General features: G+C 42.0%; 1 protein-coding gene across 3 annotated transcripts in view; it reads right to left on the bottom strand.

The window, feature by feature from the left end:
* GALK2 (galactokinase 2) overlaps window positions 1–27,053 on the bottom strand; it is a 172,797-nt gene that overhangs the window by 30,565 nt on the left and 115,179 nt on the right. For all 3 annotated transcript variants that reach the window (XM_069983250.1, XM_069983259.1, XM_069983267.1), the window contains 2 exons: window positions 19,268–19,420; window positions 4,880–5,090 (listed from right to left, as the gene is read on the bottom strand). In XM_069983250.1, coding sequence (XP_069839351.1) covers window positions 4,880–5,090; window positions 19,268–19,420 — 364 coding nt within the window. The remainder of the gene's footprint in view (window positions 1–4,879; window positions 5,091–19,267; window positions 19,421–27,053) is intronic.

The following is a 27,053-nucleotide window of genomic DNA, read 5'->3' as shown; positions in this document are numbered from 1 at the left end:
TGTAGAGATGTGTCTGCTGCTAGAACTCTTTGTGGCATTGACCTGGTCTCTAATCTCAGCTGCTGGTAACCTGCAATTTCTGAGGCTGGTGACTCAGATGAACCTCTCCTCCACAGCAGAGGTGACTCTTGGTCTTCTTTTCCTTGGGCGGTCCTCATGTGAGCCAGTTTCTTTGTAGCCCTTGATGGTTTTTGCAACTGTACTTGGGGACACTTTCAAAGTTTTCCCAATTTTTCGGACTGACTGACCTTAATTTCTTAAAGTAATGATGGCCACTCATTTTTCTTTACTTAGCTGCTTTTTTCATGCCATAATACAAATTCTAACAGTCTATTCAGTAGGACTATCAGCTGTGTATCCACCTGACTTCTGCACAACACAACTGATGGTCCCAACTAAAGATGAGCGAACCTCGAGCATGCTCGAGTCGATCCGAACCCAAACTTTCGGCATTTGGTAAGCGGTGGCTGCTGAACTTGGATAAAGCCCTAAGGGTATGTGGGAAAACATGGATATAGTCATTGGCTGTATCCATGTTTTTCAGACAACCTTAGAGCTTTCTCCAAGTTCAGCAGCCACCACTAATCAAATGCCGAACGTTCGGGTTCGGATCGACTCGAACCCGGTTCGCTCATCTCTAGTCCCAACCCCATTTATAAGGCAAGAAATCCTACTTATTACACAAGACAGGACACACTTGTGAAGTGAAAACCATTTCCGGTGACTACAGCTTGAAGCTGTAAGTGTGCAAAGCTGTAATCAAAGCAAAAAGGTGGCTACTTTGAAGAACCTAGAATATAAGACATATTTTCAGTTGTTTTACACTTTTCTGTTAAGTATATAATTCCACGTGTGTAAATTCATAGTTTTGATGCCTTCAGTGTGAATCTATAATTTTTATACTCATGAAAATACAGAAAACTCTTTAAATGAGAAGGTGTGTCCAGACTTTTGGTCTGTACTGTATATTGCACCAAATTTGTGCTGTCGTAAATAACTATTACTTGGCTTGGCCTTGAACACGCTGTAAATAAATTGAGTTCACTTTGCATCTACAAGTGTACTATGCATTCTTATTCTTTATGGTGCTAGCAAGACTGGAATGCAGAGACAAAAAGATTTCCTGATCTACACCTACAAGGAGGTATCAACTTTGCTGTAGGAAGATCCCCATGCCAATCTTCTCATAACATTTAGAGACTGGCTACAGAAGGAGAAGTAGCACAGACAGGAACATAGCCAAGGGTCATCACCCTTGGCAGAATAAGACAGGCCAAAGAATATGATGGGAGCATATTCAGTAACTTAGCCAAAGTTAAGAACTAGGAAATGGACAAGGTAAGAGCAAAGGCAGTATCACGATCAATGCTGACACAAAATAACACACAGGAGCAAAAGCAATAAAAAGGAATCAACACAGCATGGCCACATTTCCCCTTTAAATAGGTTGCAAGGTCTGCCCTCTACAAATGCCAACTGCCTTAGCAACTTGGCACCCCATGGCATTTGAAATGGCACAGCTTGCACCAGCAGTGCTGAAGTAAAGATTAAGTAAAAGCTATAGTTGCTGGCAGAAGCTGTGGCTTTATTTTAGTGTAAGTAATTGAAAATTAGCAAGGAAATAGAATATAACAATATTTTTGAGAGTGTGTGTGTGTATATATATATATATATATATATATATATATATATATATATATATATATATATATATTTTAATTCCCTTTAAAAGTACCTGTTTTGACATACTGTTCTCATATATGAGAAATTTGATGTGGTTATCCTTTAGATTTGTGATTAATACATCAAATTGAGGACTGGCATTTATATGTTTCTGAAAACCAGGGCTGTCGATTTGGTAAGAAGATACCTGTGATATAGAGGTCAGCCATAGGCCCAGATATATCAGCTCTCTGTCAGCGTCCGTGCTCCAGAATCATCACAGCCCCACAGAAACTACCCGCTTAGGCAGTGACTGCAGCTGTGTCCCGCCGATTGGTTGAGTGGGCATTTCTGAGTGGAGCCGTGACATCAAAGGATTGGGAGCCTGGCGGGAAACCATGAGCCATGATGCTGCACTGCAAGGGATTGGGGGTGGGTAAATAGGACTTTATTATGATCCCAACACTGCCTGCCCCCCCTAGATTTTTCACTGTTGCCCAAGGTAACCTTACATTTTCTCCTCTCTCTCAAAACACACACACAGCCTGCTGCAGCCATAGCACACAGAAGAAAAAAAAACAATCTTCTTTCACAGAGAAAACACCACTTTGAAGACAGAGGTTACTGCTACACTACTTATGGCTTCTTCTCCTTCTCTATATTAACCAGGATATCTTCATATTACACTGCTCCACACATATTATCTTCCAGCATCTAGGAAAAGAACAGCACAGATCTCCCCCACTCCTTACACAATGGAGTCTTCCAGCTAAGAAACAAACTGCCAAATAGTGACCACCAACTTTTCTCCGACCATCCTTCTAATAGGGCCAGTACTTTATTACTGATATAGGACGGGTTTAGACTACAAAAAGCTTGCGGATAAATTCTGCAGAATTCTGTCACCTGTACCCGCTCACAGCCGCGCGCCTTTCCGTCGGCTTCATAGACACCATTCTATGGGCCGGCTGATTCCGCATTCCACCGAAAGAATTGGTGTGACAATTCTTTCTGCGGAATCAGCCGGCCCATAGAATGGTGTCTATGAAGCCGACGGAAAGGCACGCGGCCGTGAGCGGGTACAGGCGTCGGAATTCCGCAGAATTTATCCGCGAGAATTCTGTACTCTGAACCCACCCATATGGAGGAAATGCTTTACCCTGTTTAACTAAATGTATGTGTTTTTCTGGTTTTAATAAATAAGCTCCTTTGATTGATAGCATATAAAATATATTTATAAGGAACATTTATAAAATTCATATGAAAACACAATTATAAAATTTTGAAAGATTTTTTTCTTTTAAAGCTGGAGTCGGAGTCTGTATACTTTTTCCAACTTCTAATTTAGCAAAAACTAGCTCCGACTCCACGACTTCCCAGCCCTGCTGGAAATTCCATGATCACAAAGAATTAAGCAATTGCCGATTTTATTGCATCAATAAACAATTTGAGCTACTTCGTTCAGGGTGCCTTAGTTTCCCTCTATTAACAGATTAAAATAATGAGATATTTGTCTATTATAAACTACTTCTGTAGTGCTTCTGGATAATAATTGAAACAAAAATTATATAATAAATTATATTATAGCAAAACCAAATACAACAACATAAGTCGGCACAGCTTGAGTCACACATGCCTGCAACTAGAGGTTAGTGTTCCAGGGTGCAAACTGGTGACTATTTGGTGCTCTCTGAATAGACAGTTCATCAAATATATGCAATGTATTTTGAAAAGAATGACAGGGTGTTTAGAATTCTGCCATTTCCATTTTCTTTTTTAAGCATGGTGCAAAGCGTACAAACACCATTACTGCGGGCACGGATGCCAGCACATAATCCAATGACAGCTATTTCAGGCTTCTCCAGACTACTCCCACTGGAAATGTTATCTTTTAAAATACACTCACTAGGTGTAACTAGTGAAAAACTCACTAGTGGAAACATGGAATGGCTAATACAATTAAGAACATACAATGTAACATTACATTAAGATGCTAACGTCTAATTTTTCATTTAACTTTTCATTGCCTTTGTATTTTAGATCATGACTAGAGATGAGCGAACCTGGAGCATGCTCGAGTCGATCCGAACCCGAACTTTCGGCATTTGATTAGCGGTGGCTGCTGAAGTTGGATAAAGCCCTAAGGCGATGTGGAAATCATGGATATAGTCATTGGCTGTATCCATGTTTTTGCAGACAACCTTAGAGCTTTATTCAAGTTCAGCAGCCCCAGCTAATCAAATACCGAACGTTCGGGTTCGGATCGACTCGAACCCAAACCCGATTCGCTCATCTCTAATCATGACGTGTCCTGTGGGGATAGTATGGAGAAGCATAAAACAGTTGTCACTGGATGATGTTCTGGTGTTCACACCCACAGTAATGGTGTTTGTACGTTTTGCACTGTGCAGAATAAAACAAAAAATACAAATAGCCTAATGGTGAGTGTCCCGTGATTCTTTTCTATTGCATATGGAATTATATTATATTATACTGTAGCTGTACAATCTAGTAACCGTTATATAAAAAGTCATGTTTATTGACTTTGATGGTTGTCTGTCCCCTCTGGCTAGCTTTTCTGTCTCCTTAAATGAAATCCTGAACTCCATGCAATGGTTTTCAAAACACTTTTTTTTTTTAAACACTGTGTAGGGCTTAATAAAAAACTGAATGTGACAGTTTTACAATTGAGTAAAACCCCCAAAATGGCTAGGCATTATTCTCAACCCCTTGGGTATATTCCATATCATAAAGTTACTGGGATCAAGATAAAAAACATGTAAAATGGAAGAAAATTACTAAGAACTACCAATGAATATTTAGATTAAACAGAGAAGCGCTAGTGGGGGGAATCCACACCCTCTTTAATTTGATATATTTGGGAAAGTTTTTGGCAAATATTTGCATACAGGCTCCTTTGTACAAAAATGTGTGATAGGTTGGTCTCTTTACACTACACCAAAAAAAGTGAACAGGGCTTTAATGACAAAGGGACAGGGCCATCACAGCCTGCTATATTTACTAAAATGTATGCCAGCAACCTGGGTAAACTGTAGTGGAAATCTACAGGTAGCCACATATGCACCAGATTTATTGACAGGTCGGCACCTTTCAACAAACTCAACGTAGATGACACTGACAGGCTTTTACATAAGACAGACATAAGACTGTTTTAATTTTATGTTGATTTTACATAAAACATCAATTTATTTCTTACCATCCTGAGTGTTCTGACTTAGGACTGTGGCACAAAGATCTTCTAAACTTATTGCCAAAGTCTCACATATTTCTTCCCGTGTATAGGGCTCAGCATGTAGGACCTCTTCAACAACAGTCAACATTTCTTCTACGGTAACCCCAAGTCTGCTCTGGAGATCTCCTAGTTTCATTAGGTTTTTCCAGTCCAGACCTTTAGCTTTTGCTAGAATCTACAATCCAAAAACATTAAAACATTTTTGAATGCTATAAAAAAAAAATTTAAAATAAGATTAGTATTAATAAATAATATTGTAATCACTTCCATGAGTCACACTTACAATCTTACAATAGCCTTGCTACAGTGGACACTGCACGAAACATTTAAGGCGAACTCTGGTTAATAAAGATTTCACCCTATTCAATCCCCACCTATAATCTAAGCTTCTTTGTAATAGGCTTCTGACTGCTGCTGTCTGCTCGCTTCATGGAGAGGATGGATACAACCTGCTCTTTGGGCTTTATCCACCCTCTGCATGGAGCAGACAGACAGCGGAAATCAGAAGCCGACAGTTTCGGTTCGTACGAACCTGAACCTTGGCCTGCTCTCTAGTCTCTGCTTCCTAGTCCATTCTGTCTTGACTCCTCCCCCTCCCTTCTGAGACAGAGGTCACATGATCTTTGCATCTTCTGTTGCCATGCAATCTGTAACACCTCATCTGTAACAGCCACTCCTTAGCCTCTAGATTGTAACAGCCTCTCTCTTCCTCTAATCTATCTATAAATAGATGAATACATACAGTAGGTAGGTAGATACTGTGTTTACTGTGCAAAGCAGATCGAGACAATGGTGGGCAGATACCCTCAGGGGCAGGTACCCGACAGTTAGTTCTGAAGTGCAGTGCATGCTGGGAGATGTATTTTCATAGCCAGGTGCCATAATGTAAAACTGGGATCATTTGTAGAAGTTTGAATATGGCTCTAGTAACAGAGTAGACAAGTGGTAAAGGTGTCAATCCTTGATGCAGCACTTACTGCTGCATCAAGGCTTCACTTCCTGGATAAAATGGTGATGTCATGACCCGCAGGAACTTCCAGAGCTGTGCTGGCTGTGGCTGCTGGAGAGGGGCGCCGGAGGGACACTGAATATCCTCTCCAGCAGCCACCATACAGCTCTGGGAGTCGGGTGGTGACATCACCATGTTATCCAGGAAGCGAAGCCTTGATGCAGTAGTAAGTGCAGGGAAAAAAAGCACTTTATAAGCATTTCCTGTAATAAGTGTATAATGGTAATTTGTATAACTTTTGGAGGACTATACAATACTTAGAAAAAATTTTGCCGGACTACTGCTTTAACATGTTTATTGATCCTGTGATTCCCTTAGTTCCATGATTTCATTCTTGGTGTTCAATGTTGATTAGTATATGAACCGTATATCCACTACACTACACGTGAATCCATTGATTCATGTTATTGCTAAGGTTTGTTCAAATATGCGCTAGAAGATAAGAATGGTTATACTGGGATGATTCCATAAGTTTTTTTTATTGTGATTGTGAGGTCATGTAGAAGCAACAAAGACATGGTGGTTTCTGTCAAGATTTCCTGTATCTGTTAATGTTTAAATACCTAAGCTGGTAAATTAGAGAACTAAAAATGGGATGGAAAAATTACAAGCCTCTGAGACACATCTAACGTACCATCTTGTTATATAATTACCAAAGAGCTATGCAATTGTCTGTAATAATGTGTGTAATAAGGGTACCTCAGTAAAACAAGTGTTTCATGCCCAACCATCCTAATCCCATGTTAACAAACACATCATGGTATAATTATTACAGTGTTTAGTGCAAACATCTTGAAGACAAACATCACACAACATTAAAACGCCCCTCAAAGACACATGTGCTCGACAAGTGACTAACACTACAGCCTTTCAAATGTTTTTTTTTTTTTTTTTTGTAATTTCTTGAGGATCATATGTTTACACTGTTCAAATGCTATGTTTTTTATTATCTCCATCAAATGTTATTGATTAATGTTTTAATAACGACTTGAGAAGCCTTTTTTTTTTTTACTCCACATCCCAGTGTTTTCTTCAGCTTTCATGGAATATTAATTGAGCTGTAATTTTATTGTGATAAAAGCCGGGCACAGCCAGCCATTACTCATGGTGGAGAGGTTAGCCATGAAAGTCTAGGGAAATCTTGTGACATCAGACATAATGTGTTTGCAAGAGAGAATTATGCAATTCCTTTTATTTCACCAGAAATAAAAATAAATGTACAAAGGAAAGAAGTTAGGGGAAAGGAAAATCAAATGTAATATAACTACGTAACAGCAAAAAAAGATAAAATTATAAACTGCGTTTAACCAAAAGTGAATACACAAGTATATAAATAAAGGGAAGTAATCATGAGGATTTAGGGTTCCAAGCAGGGGCGTAGCTAGGGGTTCAGCCTAGGGGGGGCGAGTGAGTCTGAGTCAGCCTCCAACCATTGTTACCCATAGGGAACCCCAGCAGGTGACAAGGATTTCTGAATAATAAAGGGTATATTCTTCTACATTTCTTATAGTGAATAAGGATAAAGAGCAGTGTAAGAGGTATCTACATCTGAAATATAGAACCACAAAAAAAGTAAAAGGGCTTAAGATTAGAAAAATATAGCTGCCTTCTTCCACAGACAGCACCACTCCTCAGTTGTCCTCAGTTTGTGTGTGGTATTCAACTAAAGTGAATGGAGCCAAGTTGTGATACCACACACAACCTAAGAGCAGGGGTGACGCTGTTCTTGGAAGAAAACAATTATGCTGTTGTTTGTTTTTTCATTCTGGAGAACCCTTTTAACCAGATTATCTTTGCCTAAAAATAATAGTGGTATAGGTAATACGCTTTTAGACATTAAAAGGGGTGAGTTGGTTGTGATCAAGTATGGGAAGGCTTGAGATTTTTAAACAGAGGTAATTTACAAATCTATATAAGTTTGTGAAACCAGTTAATTTAAAAAATAAAAATTGCCAGGGTACCCCTTTAACTTACTTTAGCATAAGGTGTATAGATACCTGCATTTGCAACTACGTGATGGTGCAGGTACAGCAAGGGGGTCAAATGTGTTTGGGGCTTGTGAAAATGTGCAAGGGCTAATCAGTAGGGGGTGGGAGAGCATTGACCATGGTAGGAGCTCTATAAAGGGACACAAGTTAGCATGGCCTCTGAGAGAGTGTGGGTGCTGCATGAGGCTAGTGATCAGAGTGGATGTGGTGGGCCTTTGGCTTTATGACCCACAAGAGTAACCCACCTTACCCCAGCTACAGCATGATCCATGCACACCTGCAATTATTAGTGGCCGTGTGTCTCGTATCCCGGCCACAATTGTGTGGCCCTAGCAGCAATGGCAAAAGGGAGGTAAAAGACTCCAAGCGCTCGGACAGGGAAAGGGAGCTGAACTCATTGGAAGTGGCACCATTGGGGCACAGGTGCAGGGCAGTTTCTAGGTCATTTTGGCAACAGGGCGAATCTTAATAAAAGTGTGTGCATTACGGCATAGAGCAATGATCTACCAAATACAAAAACATCATCCAGTGACTCACAGGAGGCGGCTTCTCTGCATGAATTGTGATGTTTTTGATATTTAAGGTTGTTCGCTTTTCTTTGGTCTCCATCTGGCTCCGGCCATCATGAAGACTTCTCCAACCATGACTCGTCTCCACAGGATCTGCTAGAGAGACATTTTAGGCTCCTCGCCCCAGCATTATCCTCATCTCTATACAAACTCCCCGGTAGTGTAGCCCCCTCTATGCAGCCTCTGTGTATTATAGGCCTCTCTTGGTATTGCCCCCCTCTCTGGAGCGTAGGCTTCTTTATTGTATTGCCCCCCTGTGTGTAGTACACTCCTCCCTCCTCTGTTTAGTACAGACCCATGTGCAGTCTCAATCATACGGAGTTCAAAAGCTGGAAAAGCTGGGTGACCTCAATTATACTGATTACAGGATACTGGGAAAGCTGGGTGACCTCCAATGTACAGAATACGAGATGATGGGTGGGTGGTTGTGTGTGTGTGTGTCTGTGTGTGTCTCAGTCCTCTCTCAGTACCTGACACCTTCCAGCACTCGGCAGCCTCACTCACTGTCAGAGCTGCTGCTGGACGTTTTCAGTCTCTCCCTGGCAGCCATGGACAGCAGGATCCCTCCAGCTGCTGGTTCCTCCCCTTCCCCCTCATACCACGCTCTATAGGACAGTAAGGGGGGAGGGGCCAGCAGCAGCAGCGTGTGAGAAAGAAGCAGGGAGAAGATCCAGCCCTGGCCGGGCACGGCATCCGACAGCTGAGCAGGCCCCTCAGGAGCAGGGGGCCTGCTATTGCCAGGTGCTGTTGCCTTCTTGTGGGCCCCAGCCACTACAGACATGTCTTAAGGCTGTCTGCAAAAGCAATAGCTGAGACCTCAGTGGGCCCCTGCCTGAGTGGGCCCGGGAGTGACCGCCCCCCCCTGGACCCCCCAAATTTCTCTACTGGTTCCAAGCTAAATAATAATAATTTAAAGCATGCTGCATATAAACTGCTAGTTTGCTGTTACTCCATCTCCCTGAAAATGTAGTTTTATTACTCGCCACGTTGTAAGCAAATCAGCGCTCCTAGGCTATAATCACTGCACTCTCTTCAGGCGTGATTCACAGGCCAGGAGTCAGCTACATCATTTAGAGGTGGAGTTACAGTGTGGAGGAAGTGAATACAGCCTGGGAGCCGTGATTACAGCCCAGGAAACATGACTAGTTGAGGGAGAGATGCCGCCCTCATGTCTAGTTAGTGCTGATTTGCATTCAGTGAGGGAAGGAATAAAACTATATTTTTGGGGCGATGGAGGCAACAGCAAATGAGCAGTTAATATGGTAGGAAACCTTGCAGCATTCTTTAGAACATTATTTTTGTTGCTTGGAATCCTAAATCCTCATGATTGGTTCCCTTTGAACAGAACTATTTAAACTGAAGATGTGTAAACAGGGCACTGTGTGTGTCTGTGGGTATGCTAATGTATCAAAACTGTGTGTGCATGGTGCAGCAGAGAGGAGTAAGTATGTTACATCAAAGCTTTGTGTGTATGATGTAGCTGAATTTTTCCCCCGTTTTTAGTTGTCAAAAAAAGGGGTGTGTAAAACAGGAGGAGGTTCCAACAACACCAAATAGACCCAAATCTTATGCGTAGGGGATGCACACTGGTACGTCTAAAATCTCAGTAGTAGACGGTAAACAGAGTTCAGAGAAGGCAAAGTCCAGTCGAAACATTGTATGTTGCCTGGATGCTTCAATAAATTTGTGAAGATTACTAAAATAAGGGGTGTGTCTTATAGTTAGGTGCGTCTTAAAAAGCAAAACAAATGTTAGATGCCGCTGTCAGAAACGACAGGGGCATTTAAATGGGCATGATTTCCTTGTTTATTGGATGGCTCCAATGAGCTCCTCACAGCAAGATCGCAGGGAGACGATCTGTTTTCTGTGCAGACCTCAGCCTCAATGAGGCATCCCGGGCTGCCTGAGATCGGAGATTGCTACAGGCTGACTTTAGCAGCCTGTTGCAATCAACCGCAGAATAATAGATCAGGACAGTACATATAGTATAGTAAATATACCTCTATATTAATATAGTAAATATTTATTACTAAATACTAACTTACTAGTGTTCATTTTAGGTTTTCAACTTCAAAAAATGTGAATTTTTGAAGTTCACATTTGACAAACATTTTCCAGGTTTGCTGGAAAGGTTTAAAACCATAGAATTTATATCTTCCGGTTTTGCAACAACATTCCCTACTGATCTCAATAAGGAGAAATACAGTTTTGGAACCCGATTCATAAAAAGGATGTTCTAGAGCTGGAGAGGGTACAAAGACGGGCAACTAAACTAATAAGGGGAATAGAGCATCTGCTGGACAAGTTTAAAACCATAGAATTTATATCTTCCGGTTTTGCAACAACATTCCCTACTGATCTCAATAAGGAGAAATACAGTTTTGGAACCCGATTCATAAAAAGGATGTTCCTGGGTCCTTCGGCAGCACACAATGGGTTAAGTCTAGGTTCCCTAGAACAAGGCAGAAGAGACATGCAAAGCAGTAACCAATAAGAATTGGTCACTACCCATATAAGGCAGGAAGGACCACCCACAGTCAGAGTTTTTTTCTTCTGCATGGTAAGAAGAGACAATGTGTTTATTCATGCTTTAAATAGTCATTTTATTTGTTTCAGATTGCCTTTTCAGTGCTGGGGGCACAACGATCTATACCTCATGGGTTACAAAATCACAGTGTGTGGTTTTCTATGACGGTATATTGGTATATTGAAGGATCGGGACTCTGGTCAGCGGTGGCGCATACCCCTCGATCCCTGGGAATATACTCAACATCCTTGCGGTGGCAGGAAAATGATCGCTTCTCTGGCGCGTGAAATTGCTTTTTTTCTCTGCGGGACACATAAGGGGTAAGTGTTATTCCCGGTGACCGTATTGATGCATTATTTCCAATGGGGGAATCGGCTCCAGGTAGGATTTATGTGTTTCTTTATTTATATACAATCACCCCCATCATGCTCTGGTCGTATTACCAGAAACCTGTGTCCAGCCTGGACTCTGATGGGAGAGTAGTGCTGACGTCATCCCGCCGGAGCCTCCCGCCCGCTGTTTTTTTTGAATTTGGCGCCAAAAAAAAAAAAAAAAACGTTCCACTATCTCCGCTCCTCCACTCAGTGGCAAAGACTCCCCTGTCAGTTGGCAGTATGGGAGGAGTATGGGCGGTATGGAGGCGGTCCAGGGGCGTGCTACAGCATGGCAAGGACTCGCTCCTCTTTTTATTCCAGCGTGCTGCAATAGGTCAGTGCCCTCTGCTAGGCAGCCGCTCGCTTGTGACAAAACCGTGAGTACCGCTACCCTGTAGCTTTTTTTCTGGGACTCTTTCATGAATGTCAGTGTTGCATTTTATTTATATGTTATAGATTCAGCATGGATTCTCCTGCAAGGAAGAATACAAGCAAATCTAAGCATAGATTATGCATGTCATGTCAGCAACCTCTGCCAGAGGATAATGCCTCCGATACATGTGCGTTATGTGTTTCTGCGGTACCAGCGTCTAACACCTCACTGGCAGAGTCCATCCGGGAGATTATAAGGAATGAACTGTCTAATATGTTTGGCGAGGGACCTGCAGCTAAGCGCAGGAAAGTGTCTAAGGCGAATAATTCTCCGGCTGGCTCATCTAGGGAGGAATTATCCTCCTCAGATTCTGATGATGATATCACTAATGATTACTACTTGTTTCATAAAGATGAAGTCTCAAGGCTCGTAAAAGCGGTCAAAGGGACTTTAGAATCTGACAAGTCTGTAAAAAATAAGTCACCCAGGGATGCACTGTATTATTTCCCTACTAATGATGACAGAACCTTTCCTTCCCATCCCTTACTAACATCTTGGATGCAAAAGGACTGGGGGAAACCAGATAAACGGCTGGATGTAGGATCGAGGTTTAAATCCGTTTATAGGTTACAGGAGGCGCACACCTCCTCATGGGAAGCTCCTCCCAAGTTGGATTTGGCAGTTGCAAAACTGTCCAAAAAGTCTATATTCCCGCAAGAGGAAGCATCCATGTTGAAAGACCCCCTGGATAAGAAAGCGGATGTGCTTGCAAAAAAATCCTATACGGCAGCTGCGGCGGTTTCAAAAGTGGCTTTGGCTTCAACGCCGGTGGCAAGAGCTCTCCGCGTATGGCTCAGTGACATCACCAAGGATCTCTCTTCACAGGTACCTAGAGAGGAAATCCTAGAAAAATTACCAACTATGAAGGCGGCAGCAGAATTTCTGTGCGATGCTCCATTAGACACGCTGGCTTTGGCTTCAAAAATCATGGCATCATCCAATTCAACCAGAAGGTGTCTATGGTTGAAACAATGGCCTGGGGACGTATCCTCTAAGCAACATTTTTGCTCCCTCCCTTTTCAGCCTGAGTCCCTGTTCGGATCCCAATTAAAAGACATCCTGAAGGATTTGCATGAGGAGAAAGGCACGTCCTTTCCCTTCCCAAAAAAGCCATTCTCCAGATCCAGAAGGCAGAACAAGTCTCCCCCCAGGGGACGCAGGGATTACAGGATTAATAGATTCAAGAATTTCAGATCCAAACAATCTGGAGCAGCATCTTCTTCCTCCAAGAAACCATCAGGGAAAAAAGATGCGAATTTATGACGCCAATTTTCCAAACTTAAGCGTAGGAGGGAGAATCGGGCATTTCTTGGACGCATGGACAGAATCTACAACAGACGAGTGGGTTATATCCCTCATCAGGAACGGCTATTTTCTGGAATTGAGATCAATTCCTCAGGACCGGTACTTCCTCAACAAATCCTCAGATCCATATCTTCTCCCCTTGATAAGGGAGTTCATCTGCAAGAATGCTCTAGAACCAATCCCAAGTTCTCAGAGAGGCCGAGGTTTCTACTCGAGGATCTTCGTAGTGCCGAAAGCCAGCGGGAAATACAGACTGGTTATAGACCTGTCCCACCTAAACAAGTTTATGAAAAAAATCCCATTCAAGATGGACAACATCCGTTCAGTAATTCCACTCCTGGACGAGGGGGATCACCTGGCATCATTGGACCTTATAGATGCATACCTACATATCCCGATAGCCCCAGCCCATCGGAGGTTCCTGCGGGTAGCAATTCTGTGGAATCAGAGGATTCATCATCTTCAGTTTCGCTGTCTTCCCTTCGGGCTCTCATCAGCCCCCAGGGTCTTCACGAAGGTTTGCATAGTCCTTTCGGCAATACTAAGAATCAGAGGAATTCGTGTGGTCCCGTATCTGGACGATTGGCTGCTCATCGCCAAGTCTGCAGATCAGCTGTCAGGTCAACTCACAGAGTCTATCCATCTGCTTCAGCAACACGGGTTTCTGGTGAATTTTGCGAAGTCTCAACTGACTCCTTCTCAGTCCTTGACATTTCTGGGATTTGTAATCAACACGATACAAATGAAATTATATCTATCGGAAGATCGGATCAAGAGATTGAGAAGACAAGTATCTTTTCTTCTGAACAATTCTACGTGTACCATCAAGACTGCTATGAGAGTGCTAGGTACCCTATCATCGACCATAGATGCGGTCCCATGGGCTCGAGCCCACATTCGTCAACTACAAAAGGACATATTGACAGCCTGGGACAGGGATCATCGGACTATACAGAGGTTAATGACAATCTCAGGATCAACCCGGTTGGACCTGCGCTGGTGGCTGAAGCCTCAACATGTCTCCCGGGGGATGTCGCTCATACCTCAGGCAAAGATAATATTAACAACAGATGCCTCACAGTTTGGATGGGGAGCACACATCCAGAACTCTTGGATACAGAGAGAATGGTCGACCAGAGAAAAAGCGATGTCCTCAAACAGAAGGGAGCTCAGGGCAATAAAATTGGCCCTTTTTCATTTTCAGTACCAGCTGAAGAATCAGAACATTCTAGTGCAATCAGACAACCTCTCTGCGGTTTTTTACCTGAACAAGCAGGGGGGCACCAGATGCCAGTCCCTCCTGGAAGAAAGCCAAGCGATTTTTCGCTGGGCAGAGAAGAATGTGGCACAAATATCAGCGGTCCATATCAAAGGGACATCGAATCAATCAGCGGATATTCTCAGCATGGTCCCTCTCGCCGACGATATTTCATCAAGTGACTCGGAGATTCGGAGTCCCAAACCTAGACGCCTTTGCGTCTCGGGAAAACGCGAAACTCCCCAGATTCTGTTCGAGAGATCCAGCTCACCATCCGACATTCCTGGACGGTCTAGCGACTCCTTGGGAGGGAAATTTTGTCTATGCCTTTCCTCCTCTAGCCCTGATCCCGAGAGTCCTCTCGAAAGTGAAAACAGAACGATCCAAATGCATTCTGATTCTTCCCTACTGGCCGCGCAGAACATGGTTCTCCCTAGCAAACACGCTTGCAAAAGGAAGAATATGGAGGCTTCCAATGGTTCGGGATCTGCTCTCCCAGAAGGGGTTCCTACACCCAGATCTAGAACGTCTGAAATTAACGGCCTGGCGGATGAACTAAGCGGCATTAATACAGAGAATCTATCAGAAGATGTCCTGAATACTATAGTCAACGCTAGAAGAAAGAGCACTAGACTCAAATATGCGGGAGTCTGGAAAACATTCCAAGCCTTCTCCTCAGACCATTCAGTCGCAAGTGTTCTGAACTTCCTTCAAAAAGGATTGAACCAAGGTCTCAAGTTAAGTACGATTCGCGTACAATTCGCGGCAATCAATTCCTTCATGGCAGGGAAATACTCGGGGGACCCCCTGATTACAAGATTTCTCAAGGGTGCAAGGAACTTGAAACCACCGATAACATCCCCCGCTCCATCATGGGATCTGCATATAGTGTTGGAAGCCTTCAAGGGGGCTCCATTTGAACCATTAGATTCAACAGAACTACATTACTTGTCCTGGAAAACAGCATTTCTGGTGGCCATGGCGTCGGCCCGTAGGGTCAGCGAAATACAGGCCCTCTCCTGCCGGGAACCATATCTGAGAGATTTGGGGGACGCTTTGTTCTTGCGCACCATGCCAGGTTTTCTCCCGAAAGTCGCTTCACAATCAGCGCTGAATCAAGAAATTGTGCTTCCGAGCCTTCCAGCATCAGATGACTCAGGCAACCCTCTGGATGTCAGGAGAGCAGTCTTGGAATACCTAAGAAGAGTAAATTCATTCAGACTCGCAGAGAACTTATTTGTTCTATATGAGGGGAAGATGAAGGGCTTTAAAGCCTCCAAGAGAATCATCTCTAGCTGGATCCGTAATGCCATTACGCTATCCTACTCTCTACAAAATCTGCAGGCACCAGTAGGAATTAGAGCCCACTCAACCAGGGCAATGTCCTCGTCATGGGCGGAGTTTGTGAATGTACCACTACAAGAGATATGTAGAGCAGCGACGTGGTCAAGCACCTCTTCATTTACATCACACTACAGACTAGATGTCACAGGCGAAGCAGCCTTGGGCAGGAAGGTGCTAGAAGTATAAGTATTGGATTTGTACCCCCCCCTTTAATTTCACTGCTACGTAGTCCCATTGTGTGCTGCCGAAGGACCCAGGAATGAAGGAATTTCGAATACTTACCTACCGGGAAATTCCTGTTCCTGGCGTCCGTAGGCAGCACAACGCACCCTCCCTATTAAATTGTTTTGCTGCATACGAACTCTGACTGTGGGTGGTCCTTCCTGCCTTATATGGGTAGTGACCAATTCTTATTGGTTACTGCTTTGCATGTCTCTTCTGCCTTGTTCTAGGGAACCTAGACTTAACCCATTGTGTGCTGCCTACGGACGCCAGGAACAGGAATTTCCCGGTAGGTAAGTATTCGAAATTCCTTCATTCTAGAGCTGGAGAGGGTACAAAGACGGGCAACTAAACTAATAAGGGGAATGGAGCATCTTAGTTATGAGGAAAGATTAAAAGAATTACATTTGTTTAGTCTGGAGAAGAGACGTTTAAGGGGAGATATGAGTAATTTATTTAAATATATAAACGGCCCCTACAAGAAATATGGGGAAAAGATGTTCCAGGTAAAACCCCCTCAAAGGACAAGGGGGCACTGCCTCCGCCTGGAGAAAAAAAGGTTCAATCTCTGGAGGCGACAAGCCTTCTTTACCATGAGAACTGTGAATCTGTGGAACAGTCTACCACAGGATCTGGTCACAGCAACAACAGTAGAGGGCTTCAAAACGGGGCTAGACAAGTTCTTAGAGCAAAATAATATAGATGCATATGTATAGAACCTATCATCCCTCCCCCGTCCCTGTATCCATCCCCTCCTTGGTTGAACTTGATGGACATGTGTCTTTTTTCAACCGTATTAACTATGTAACTACGTAACTATGTAACATTAAAATCACAATATAGTAAATAATCCGTATACACAAAAGAGTATATTCTGGTAATGAACTGCAAACAAATGATGATGTTCTCGATGAAGAATAGGGGTAACTAAAGGGATCTGTGTATGCACTGTAGAATAAATGATTAGATACTACTCCATGAAAACAAGCAATGTGTTTCTTCTTAGGCAGAAAAAGATACAAATAAGTAAAAGCTCCAACACTACGTAAATCTCTCTCTCAACCCATAGATAAATATTATACATTTACAACATGACTAAATATCTGAAAGACATCATTTACCTTCAATTATCCTCAAATATATAGTGTAATATGTTTACACTGCCAAATTACCTGCTTGGGACATTTCTTGGAAACGCTGCACAGGGTATGTGTATGCTGCATACATTTTGGTTTCCTGTCCCCATAAAAACAGCAAACCTCTTTTAAACAATACAAATTGTATTTACTGAGTGCAAAACAGTACAGAGAACAAAGTGACCTAAGAAATTCTAAAAGAAAAAGAAAAATATACTCTTGGGCACTCCTATGGAGTGATAAGGAAGTATTTATTAATATTCTATGCTGTGGCATCTAACTAAAAGAAATACCTTCTGTAGCTATCCTATAAAACAACCCTTCTCAAACTAAGGCAGGTACGCCAGTCTGTGAGGGGCAGCTGAGGATGCAATTGTAATTTGTTACTGACTTTGAGACAAACTTAAAGCATATCTGTCACAAAGAAAAAACACTTTTGACATGTCACAGAGAGAACGTGTATGGAGAGATGTGCAATGCTACCTGTTTCTCTTCCCGCTCTCTGTCTATGTGAGCAAGACAGCCTTGTAGGCTTACATTATGTCTCTGTGGCATATCAGAAGGGGTACCCCAGAGGCTAAAAATTTATGTTTAATACATTGTTTTAAGAAAGTTATATTACTCTGCATTATATATGTTAGTTTTTAATGTAAATATAGACTGCTATTGACTGGCGGCAGTAAGGGCCACACGTCCCCCTCTGCTGCCACCAGCAATTGTGTCAGGAAGTACAGGGCTGTCTAAGCCCTACAGTTCCCAATTATCTGCTCTGAGCAGGGTCCCATTGCTTCCAGTGTACTGTATATTTTTATGTACTAAAGGCTAGAAGTAGGGCAAGTGATGACAGCAATCACCGCTCCCTCTGTAGAGGCTGCCTGGCAGTGATTGTGTCGGCCAGCTTCCTCTCGCTGGTACTTTATATTAGAATATACAGTACGCGGGGGAACGGGACTCTGCTCTGCATAGCACTGGTTAGGAGTGATTGAGCAGAGCAGGGGATCAGGAACTGCAGGGCTAAGATAGTCTTGTAGTTCCTGACACATTGGTGGCAGCAGAGGCGGCTGTGTCGCCCCTTAGTGCTGCAAGTCAATAGATATATATTTGTACATTTTAAGTTTTTTTGGTTTTTTTTTACCAACGAATAATGACTTAACCCTTAGACGACCCTGGACATACAGTTACGTCATGCATGTCTGTCACCAGAGGACCCTGGATGTAACTGTACGTCCTGGGTCTCTAAGGAGCTATTAAGAGCGCTCCAAAATGGAGCGCGCTTCATAGTAGGTGGGGGCCGGCTGCAGTTAGCAGCCAGGCCCTCACCGTTAATGACAGGCTGCAGCGATCTCGCTACACAGAACAATTTAAGTGATACATCATTCTGTTCAGCTTCTCTGTCACTAGTTTATGCTACCCTTAGGGTAAGTTCACTCTGAGTAAATTAGGAGGAACGTTCTGCCGCGGAATCCCGCCTGTCTCAGTGTGCCTTAGCCCGTCTATGGGAGAGTGCATGCTCCTCCGCTGCTCCCGCTCTCCTCTTAGAGAAGTGACAGCGGAGGAGCGCACGCTCTCCCATAGAGATGCTATGGCAAACTGAGACAGGCGGGATTCTGCCTAATTTACTCAGTAAGAACATACCCTTAGGCTTAAACTACAACACCTAGCAGGTATTGACAGCCTCAGCCAGCTCAACTCAACTCAAGCATGCTGGTAATTGTAGTTTTGCTCCATTCGGAGAAGCATAGGTTAGGGACTACTGTGACAGCTGGCAAAAGACAAGTTAACAGAACATTGGCTTTAAGACTTTATAAAGAGCAGAATTCCTAAAAACAGCCAATGCTAAAACATACAGTGATTTCACTGCTAATCTTTAATTCTAAATACATTACATCATTTTCAAAAGGTCTAAAATTTTCAAATGCTAGCAAACTTATTTTGGTTTTAAAAGAGGAATTTTCCTCTCCAGTTTTTTGCACATGCAAAACTCACACTGTAGAAAGAGGTTTGTGATTGAGTAATAGAGTGGTGAAGTAATTCACTGCACTGGAATATCACATTTAGTCTGCACGTCATCCTTTACAGCTCTTAGTTATTTAAATAGGAGCTTTTATAACATCTAATGGCTTTGTAACCACTGGGTTAATTATGACTCAAGGTTTCAGAAATTCTAGCAATGTGTGGATACTATACCTTGGTGGCAAGACGACACTCCACAACTCTTATGTTGAAATGAGCTGTTGCAGCCTTGTTCATTTCAACACAACTATTGGCAATCACAAAAACGGCTCCTTTTGGAAGTTTTACATCAGTTGCTCTAAGAGGGGCGAATTCTATTAACTTTGCCTGTTGAAAGAACACAAACATAATATTTTGAACAGCTACAGTCTGATGGCTAAACAATACAAAAAAAGTTATATTCTTAAGAGGTTTACTACATACAGTGTATACTGTATGATAGGGAAAGTTTTCCTCAAGTCACAGAGACAAGTAAAACGTTTTGATCGGTCCAGGTCTAAGTGTTAACACCATGACCGATGAGAGAGCTGGTAAATGTCTGTGCTGCAGTGAGTTCCTCTCCCCGCTGTGTCCGAATGACTTGGACAGCCCTATAGACTTACATTATGTGCTCGTCCTGGTCACACGTGTCTCTATGACATGTGTAAAACATACTTTTTTAAAGCTCTTCTAGGTAATTCAATGAAAGTGAAACAAACTGAAAAATGAAATTCTACTCCACATCACATCAATTCTACTCCAATATCATCAATTAACACTTAAAGAGGACCTGACAGGTTTTTTTTAAGAAAAAAGATGACTGTGCCTGTTTCGGATGGTATACTTTTTTCTACAAATAGAGGGAATTTAATCTTTCCTGGCGGGATTCGGATAATGGATGCAGGTGACAGAGGACTACTATACTTTTTCATCACATTTGGCTGGTGATTTACTGATATACAGTATGCCAGCCATATGGAGGCCAGAAGGACAAAGTTTTAACCTCTGTCAGAGTATTTAACCCTATGGACAAGTTTAGTGTGTACACCAGGAGCTTTCCTGCCATATACTAAAAACATACATCACATACAACACATTGTGAACAGCCCCCTAGTTGAACCTACACTTTTCAGTTTGGGGTTGTCATTAATTTGCATTAAAATGATGAACTTAAGAGTCATTAAATTTACTTACATAGTAGTATGGCATGATCTGGTGTTTATAATTTACATTAATGTGCACGTCCACTTACTAAGGTGAAAGCTGGTTGACATGCATGCTCAGTCACTCTTCCTACCGTTAGATCCTCATTTGTATTCTCAACCTACTTAAGCATATGCAAATTTCATTAACATGTTTGTTAGGGAAAAATCAGTGCCTGTATGGTAGTGCAGCAATATAAGAATGCTTTGAATGACCTTTTTTGTTCACCATTATAGAATATATAAAATGTGCCCCTCTCCCTGTTTCATCTGTGTTTGCTAATCTGTCACATTTAAATCTTTTAAATATTCAAACTAAAGGCCGTATTACACGTAACGATAATTGTTCAAAGATTTGCTATAACGATCGTTCGCTAGCAATAACTAGCGATTTTTTAGCGAATGATTGAGGTTATTACATTCACTGATTACTGTTTCGAACTATTGTTTTTTTATGTTGTTTTATGGTCGCTAATCGTTCCTCAGGACAGCCCATACAATATGTTTTATCGGCGAAAGACTTATTACACGAATAAATATGCGGACGATCGGCGAACTACCAACGATAATTCTTCAACATGTTGAAAGACCAAAATAAACGATTTTTCATTTGTTGTTTTATTGTTAGGTGTTATTACACGGACAGATAATCGTTCATTTCGATTGTTTTAGTGAATTTTTAAATGATAATCATTCTGTGTAATAGGGCCTTAATTTAATGTAAGATAAAGATAACATGTGTAAACCCAAAATTCAGGATAAGCTGTTATTTGTGTATGTTTCTCCTAATTTTCAGTTGTCCCCAAGCTATTGGGTGCAATGTAACCTCTATGATGCCTCCAAGTGCACACACAGAAGAGGCATTCTGCTGCCCTATGTGCTTCCTAAAAAGCAGCAGCAGCATGAAGGGTATTATAGAGCAGTAGTGATTAGTACAAGTTGTGAATCAAGCACTGGGGTGAGATCTAATGAATATTCTAATAGAACAAGCACATATAAAGAGCCTTTGTAATATATCATGTCAGAGAAAAGTCTCCTCATCTTTCCTTCCTGCACCTCTTCTAAACTCATCATTCACTCTGAAATGTAGCTTAAAATGAATCTTTGAGATAGGTGATAGGGAGATAAAACTAATTATGCCTTCGTCTTTGCTGATGCCTTTTTCCTTGAAGTGCCACAGCTATCTGCCTGAAGTAATTTCCTTGGAAGCTTGATGCCCCTATTCCACGAGTCGTTTGTAGGAGCAAACGAGCGCTATTAGCGCTCGTTTGCTCCTCGTTCCCCGCTCGCTGCCGCCGCTATTCAACGTGGCGTCAGCGAGCGGGTGAGTGCGGGAGGGGCGGCGGGGAGCTGCTGGGGGGGCTGCCCGGGGGATCGCTGATCGTCCGGGCAGCCCATAGGATATAGCAGCATCTGCTGCCGACGGTCCTATTCAACGGAGCGACGGCAGCAGATCGCTGCTATATCAGTCGCTTGTTTTTCAACATGTTGAAAAACAGGCAACTGCAACGATCAGCCGACATGAACGATGTCGGCTGATCGTTGCGCTCTATTCCACGGGACGAATATCGTTCGTAGCGTCCGTTATCGGCCACACATAAGTGCCACACATATATTCCTTTACCTGCTGCTCTGTACCTGGTAGGGACCTGACGGATTCTCTTTAACTCTGTCTAAAGAAAAGGAGATTAGATCACTGAGGGATCAGTTTACATGCCGCCCAGAGAAGTCTAAGAGAAAGTGGAGTGTCTGGAAAAAGCCAGAGGCAGATAGAGAAAGAGTAGACAAGACTACAGAATTTTTGTTTAATTGAGAAGTTGTTATTATCTGTTAATAAAGGTAGTCTTGAAAAGTAGTAAACATATTATAGTTGATGGGTTCTAGACATTGGAAACATGACACAAATCAGCAGTTTTGCTAAGCAGAACACAAAGTAGGTAACATAGATCAAATTGGTTTATTTTAGGGACTGCAATGTAGTTTAAAACACACGTTAATAGCCTTTTGGGACTTTTTTCTTTTTTAAGATTTGTAGGATAAAGGAATATATCCACTAAAGGCGTTTATGGCAAACTGAATACATATCAGTAATGTGGGAGGGTTATCAACAAGGTCGTTAATGCTTCTAGCAACAGGGGGTACAAGATCCCCTGTATCCTGCAAAGAGTTAGCCATGCATGTGCTGTCTTAACAGTAAATAAGAGACACAGAAACAACTTAAAGAAGTCTGAGAATGAGCCAGGAGAAGTCTGCACAGATCACAGTCCACGCTCAGCTATGTGTCACATGATAACAAAGCCTGATAATGAAAGTCTATCAGGCACATCTGTTTTACTGACAAAGAGCGGGCAACTGACCCTGACTGAATAAAACGTTTGACATGTCTCTCTTGTATGTAAAAAGTTTTTTGTAATGACAGTGCCACTTTAAGGAACATGTTATTGCGATATTCCCTCCACTGGGAAGAGGGCTCTAGGCTCCCCAATTCTTGGTACTTACAGAGAGTTACAGCCCTCCAACATGTGGGAGGACTCCAAAGAGCTTGTAAGAAATTTTTATAAATAACAATAAATGAGACTTGTTCTTACTCCCGCCACTTGTTGGCAACAGAAACTGACAGTGAAAATAAACATGACCTGAGGCATCTATTTTTAAATGTCATCTCTGTGCCAAAATAATAAAGCACCTACCATGTCTTCTGTATTTACAGTACAATATGAAAAAGAGATAAAAGCCTAAAAATGCATAGCCCATTAAACAAGAAGTAACAATTTCCAAATACAAACGTAGTTTTTCTAAGGTTTAATAGGTCCAATATACCCAATTAACCAAAACTATAACCAACATAACCACTTACTTCAATCAATTTTACCATTTAAAGGAAATAAGACGGTATCCAGATAATGGCCTACTTGGTATTAACTATTAAGAATGCCTTTAAGAATGTGATTTTTTTTCCTTATTTTCTGTGTTTTAAAATGATACTGAATGCTGGCCGCTAGGCATAATAACAGGATATCACTTTTCAGCATTCACCTAATTTTCATCACACATACTGTACAATGAAATGTAACACCTATGTAGATAACATAGGAACCACTGTTCATCATAGGTGACATAATTACTTTAAAATTGCAAAGTGCTTTCTAACAACCCCCCCCCCCCCCTCCACCACCAAAAAATAAATAAATCTACAGCAAACTATGACTCAGATGACAAGATGTTCTGTAAATAATGTTCATAGGGAGGGAAAAAGTAGAGCCATTTAGGGGTCAAGAGATGAAGTAGGCCATACGCAAGAAACAATGAGAAAGCTCAGCTTTCAGGTTTTCTTAAAATCTATTATGTAACACAAGATACAGAACATTCATGCGTTTAGGCCATAGGAATCTTTTGATCATAGCATACAGATGAACACATACAGTACTGCATGAAATAAGTGTTGGATACAATAACAGAACTTAGAAACAGAACTGAATATTTGGTAGAGAAACCTTTGTTTGTAATTACAGGAGGTCAGACAATTCCTAGGTTCTTCAAGTTTGCACACACTGCAGCAGGGATTTTGTCCTACTCCTCCATACAGATCTTTCAGGTTTCGGGGCTGTCATTGGGCAACATTGAGTTTCAGCTCCGTCAAAGATTATCTATTGGGTTTAGGACTGGATACTGGCTAGGCCACTCCAGAACCTTGAAATGCTTCTTATGGAGCCACCTGGTTGCAATGGGTGTGTGTTTCTGGTCATTGTTATGCTGGAAGGGACAGCCAGGACTGATCTTCTTATGTTCTTACTGAGGGTTGCTGGTTAAAATTCTTGGGAGGCCCCATCCATCCTTCTTCAATACGGTGCAGTCATCCTGTCCTCTTTGGTATGAGATTTCCACCCCTTGATGCTTCACGATTGAGATGATGTTCTTGCGATTGTTCTTATTCTTCTTTCTCCAAACATGGCGAGTGGAATTGATACCAAAAAGTTCTATTTTGGTCTCATCTGACCACATGACCCTCTCCCCATGCCTCCAATGGATCATCCCAATTGTCACTGGCGAACTTCAAACAGAGTGGGGACCAGGGGAAAAAGGCCAATAACCTGTAATAAAGCTTTTCATACTTACCATCTTGGTCCCTGTGATGTTCTCACTGCCAGTCTGGTGGTGTAGAAATCATTGATTCTTCTTTTACCACTCAATATTCAAATGAGCAGAGGTGAGTGCAAAGTCCACAGAGAATTGGAGATGATTCCGCTGCATTTATGAAGTCCCCGCAGTGATGCTGCCCCATCCAAGCCTCCAGGATCTTGATTGACATTTTTCAGGTTCTGTCCACTCCTTCAGCTCTGGTCTTCTCCTGTGCATGCATGGTACACACAGAAGCTTTAGAGAAACAATGAACCACGCATGCACTGGTGCCGGATCCAGCTCAATATTTGGATGAAGAACAGCAATCAAGCTGAAGGAGAGGAGAAAAGTGGAGTATGGAGTTGCCTGCGCTCATTTGCTTAATGAGCGTGAAGAGGAAAATCATTGATTTTTCCATGACCGGATCGGCATCCAGACCGTTACTAGGACCAAGTTCATAAGTATGTAAGACATGGTATAGGATTTTTTTGCATTATGAGCAACACTGTTCATGTAACCCTAGGGATGACATAAACGGAGTGTACCATAACATTTATGCTGAACCAAAGGCAGCATGAAATCGCAACATGATTTAGAAATGAGCAAAGTGCACTAATGTTAATTCTAGATATGAAGATTCTGCCAGATTGGCTCAAATTAATTGATAGGTTTCATCCTATATTAAAAAGGCCGATGAGACATCCCTATGACTCGTCTAGCTGTTTATAGCTCAGTGTTTTACATAGCTGCTTGTAGCAAGGAAGACTGTCACTGTTGAATGCTGACCATGGTTTGGATGGTATGAATCTTTTTGACAGACTCCTTTCAACTACATCCGAACACATTTCGAAGAATTTATTATTGCAGGCTCAGACCTGGTAAATGGTTGAAAATTTTTGTCTCACCAGGTGGTAGGGCAGTGGGGACAGTAAAGTGTAACTGAAATTTACAGTAGCTTTCAGCGGATGTAGATTTCAGTAAAAGTGCATAGGCATCCTCAGGTGCATCCGAATATATGTACGTCATCATGCGCTGACAGTGGATTAAGACTAACATATAAGACACTGGTTTTATTAAGTCCCTCGGTAGTATTTAAAAGTAAAAATATACTGTATATACTGTAAGTGTATGTATACAGTGTATTGAAAATGATTGCATGAAGTAAGGTGACCGGCCAAAGTCTACATATAATTGTCCTCCAACATGAAGAGGTGTAGGAACAACAGAACAAATATTGTTTCCTGAATATAGCCAGGGATTGATTTATTGAGAAGGGCAGGGTGAAAAGGAAAGGAAAACCCTGTTCATAAACTTTTGGGAGAGTAGAATATGGCTGGGATTAACATATTCTGCCTATTTTTTATGTGTTCTCTCAAAAAAATTGTGTGTGTTATCTTAAGAATTAATTTATTTCATTCCAGTTTAAAATACCACAAATCCTGGCTGAGGTTACAGAGCGTACTTCTTTCTAATAATATTAAGAGATTTAAATTATAACTGCCCTTTCCAAAACAACTAATTTCCTCCTTTGACAACTCGTCAAGCGCCTATGATTTCATGCTAAGAGTGGCAGGTTCCCTTTTACAAGCTTCTGAAACCAGTCTAGAGCAAGGGAACAGAATTGTAAAAGAATATAATATAGTTTTTCGTAGCTCAGAAGAAGATACTGCAGTTCAAAGAATGCTATACAAGCCCAGACTGACCGTCTGCCCAATCAGTAAGATTTTATTAGTAGTGTCCCTATTAGACACTACTACAATAAAACCATGTGTCTTTAACAAAATAAAAAAAAGCTTGTCTGTTATTTGTCAGTGGGAAAGAAAGGGAGGTCCTACCCCCTTATACATCTTCTGTAAGCAGCTTGGTGAAGAGGAAGAGGACCATTGACAGCCTGGTAAGGTGGTCCCTCATAGTAGGCTACACAAGTATGCAACCGGATGACTACAGAAGCTGAAATGAGGTAATATTAGAGGCTGGAAAGACCCCACAGGACTAGTACAATCCTTATTTAAGAGTATGGTCTGAGTCTCATGGGCAGATCATTACTACCCCTGGTGGTAAGGATCTGCCCATGAGACTCAGACCATAGTCTTAATAAGGATTGTACTAGTCCTGTGGGGTCTTTTCAGCCTCTAATATTACCTCTGTGATATATTATAGCATAGCATAGATTAGTGTTATCGGCGATCTATGTATAGAGCCTGCCTGAGAGCAGATTCTATACATGGATCGCCGATCCAACAGGACGGAGGTAAGTTACTTACCTCTGCCTGTCAGCACAAGTGATTGGGCCTCCGCAGCATGGCTGCGGGGGTCTCGATCACTCAGTGACAAATGTTTGTTCTGTCACTGAGTACCTTAAACGCCGTGATTGCTATAGATCGCGTCATTTAAAGGGTTAATGAGACACAGCTGCAGGATCGCAGCTGCCTTTTATTACCTCCAGCCCCGGACACACTGATGTGTGCTGGGCCGCTCTCACTGCAGCGGTCCCGCACACATCAGAAAGCCCCGTCAGTGCAGGAACGTATATATACATTCCTACTGCACGGCGGTTTTAGCAGTAGGAACATTATTTTATATTATATTATATATATATATATATATATATATATATATATATATATATATACCTGTTACTGACGGGAGGGGGTTAAAGT

The sequence above is a fragment of the Dendropsophus ebraccatus genome, chromosome 1, assembly GCF_027789765.1.
Source record: "Dendropsophus ebraccatus isolate aDenEbr1 chromosome 1, aDenEbr1.pat, whole genome shotgun sequence".
Lineage (NCBI taxonomy): Eukaryota > Metazoa > Chordata > Amphibia > Anura > Hylidae > Dendropsophus > Dendropsophus ebraccatus.
This window is presented reverse-complemented; position numbering and strand designations above follow the sequence as displayed.